Raw genomic sequence first — 1,162 nt, 5'->3', positions numbered from 1 at the left:
CCTGTCGATCATCTGTAATTTACCTGTAAGTCACGTGTCGATCACCTGTAGTTCGCCTGTAAGTGACCTGTCGATCATCTGTAATTTACCTGTAAGTCACGTGTCGATCACCTGTAGTTCGCCTGTAATTCACCTGTCAATCGGTACCTGTAATTCGCTCTCCCAAACACATTACCTCGAGCTTTAATTTCGTCGTAGCGGTTTCATATCGCGCACACCATTTTTGTAACTGAGCACCTATTACGTCCCAGCGTCGTAGCGTACGATCTATAGTGTTCCCTGGTCGATAGCACGCCTGGATAGTAGGCCTACACATGCAGACACGCATGTGGCGCGAAAGCAGAAAATGCATAAATCGGCTCGCATATCGCATCCGTAGCGCGCCGGTTACTTTACCGTATGCGTCACGTCATGATGGTGAAAATCCATTAGGGATTTTAGAAATCGGCACGTGAATTTGCGATCATATGTCCTCAAATAGGTTCAGCTGTAGTCGCCACATGTGTAAGTCAGTGCAAGGACAATAGCGTACGCACGCACGTACACACACACACACACACACACACACACACACACACACACACACAGAGACATGACACATACACACACACACACACACACACAACACACACACCACACACCACAGCACACACACACATACATCAGCACACGCACACACGCACGCACACAGGCACGCACACAAGCACGCACACAGCACACACGCACACACACACACAGCACACGCGGGGCTCACATAACACCCAGTTCTATATATAATAATATATATAGGTGTGTGTATGTCTATAACTGACATGGCTTACCCGGTAGGTGCCGACTTTAGTAAAGATTTGATTATGTGTCTGTTGTCCCGCTATGACAGACGCCGCGGAACCAGCAGATGTGGGTATCTGTAACGTTCATAAATAATAACAATAATCAGAATAATTTATATGGTAAATATATAGATTATGTATGCTATAGAAGGTACATAGGTATTTGTTAATTTATCTATTTATATGATCTTAACACGCTCAGCAGTACTGATTCACCTTCCACTGATTCTTCTCTTTCTCTCTCTCTCTCTCTCTCTCTCTCTCTCTCTACTACAACAACAACCAACCACCACACACCACCACCACCACCACCACCACCACCACCACCA

General features: G+C 45.8%; 1 protein-coding gene across 1 annotated transcript in view; it reads right to left on the bottom strand.

Annotated features, from left to right (window-relative positions):
- The window catches only part of LOC106813221 (atrial natriuretic peptide receptor 1-like), a 27,327-nt gene that overhangs the window by 4,679 nt on the left and 21,486 nt on the right, over window positions 1-1,162 (bottom strand). Inside the window, exon 7 of the mRNA XM_014817302.1 lies at window positions 822-908. Coding sequence (XP_014672788.1) covers window positions 822-908 — 87 coding nt within the window. The remainder of the gene's footprint in view (window positions 1-821; window positions 909-1,162) is intronic.

The sequence above is a fragment of the Priapulus caudatus genome, unplaced genomic scaffold (genome assembly GCF_000485595.1).
Source record: "Priapulus caudatus unplaced genomic scaffold, Priapulus_caudatus-5.0.1 Scaffold741, whole genome shotgun sequence".
NCBI lineage: Eukaryota > Metazoa > Priapulida > Priapulimorpha > Priapulimorphida > Priapulidae > Priapulus > Priapulus caudatus.
The sequence above is the reverse complement of the archived record's forward strand: the minus strand, read 5'-3'. Positions and strand labels throughout refer to the sequence as shown.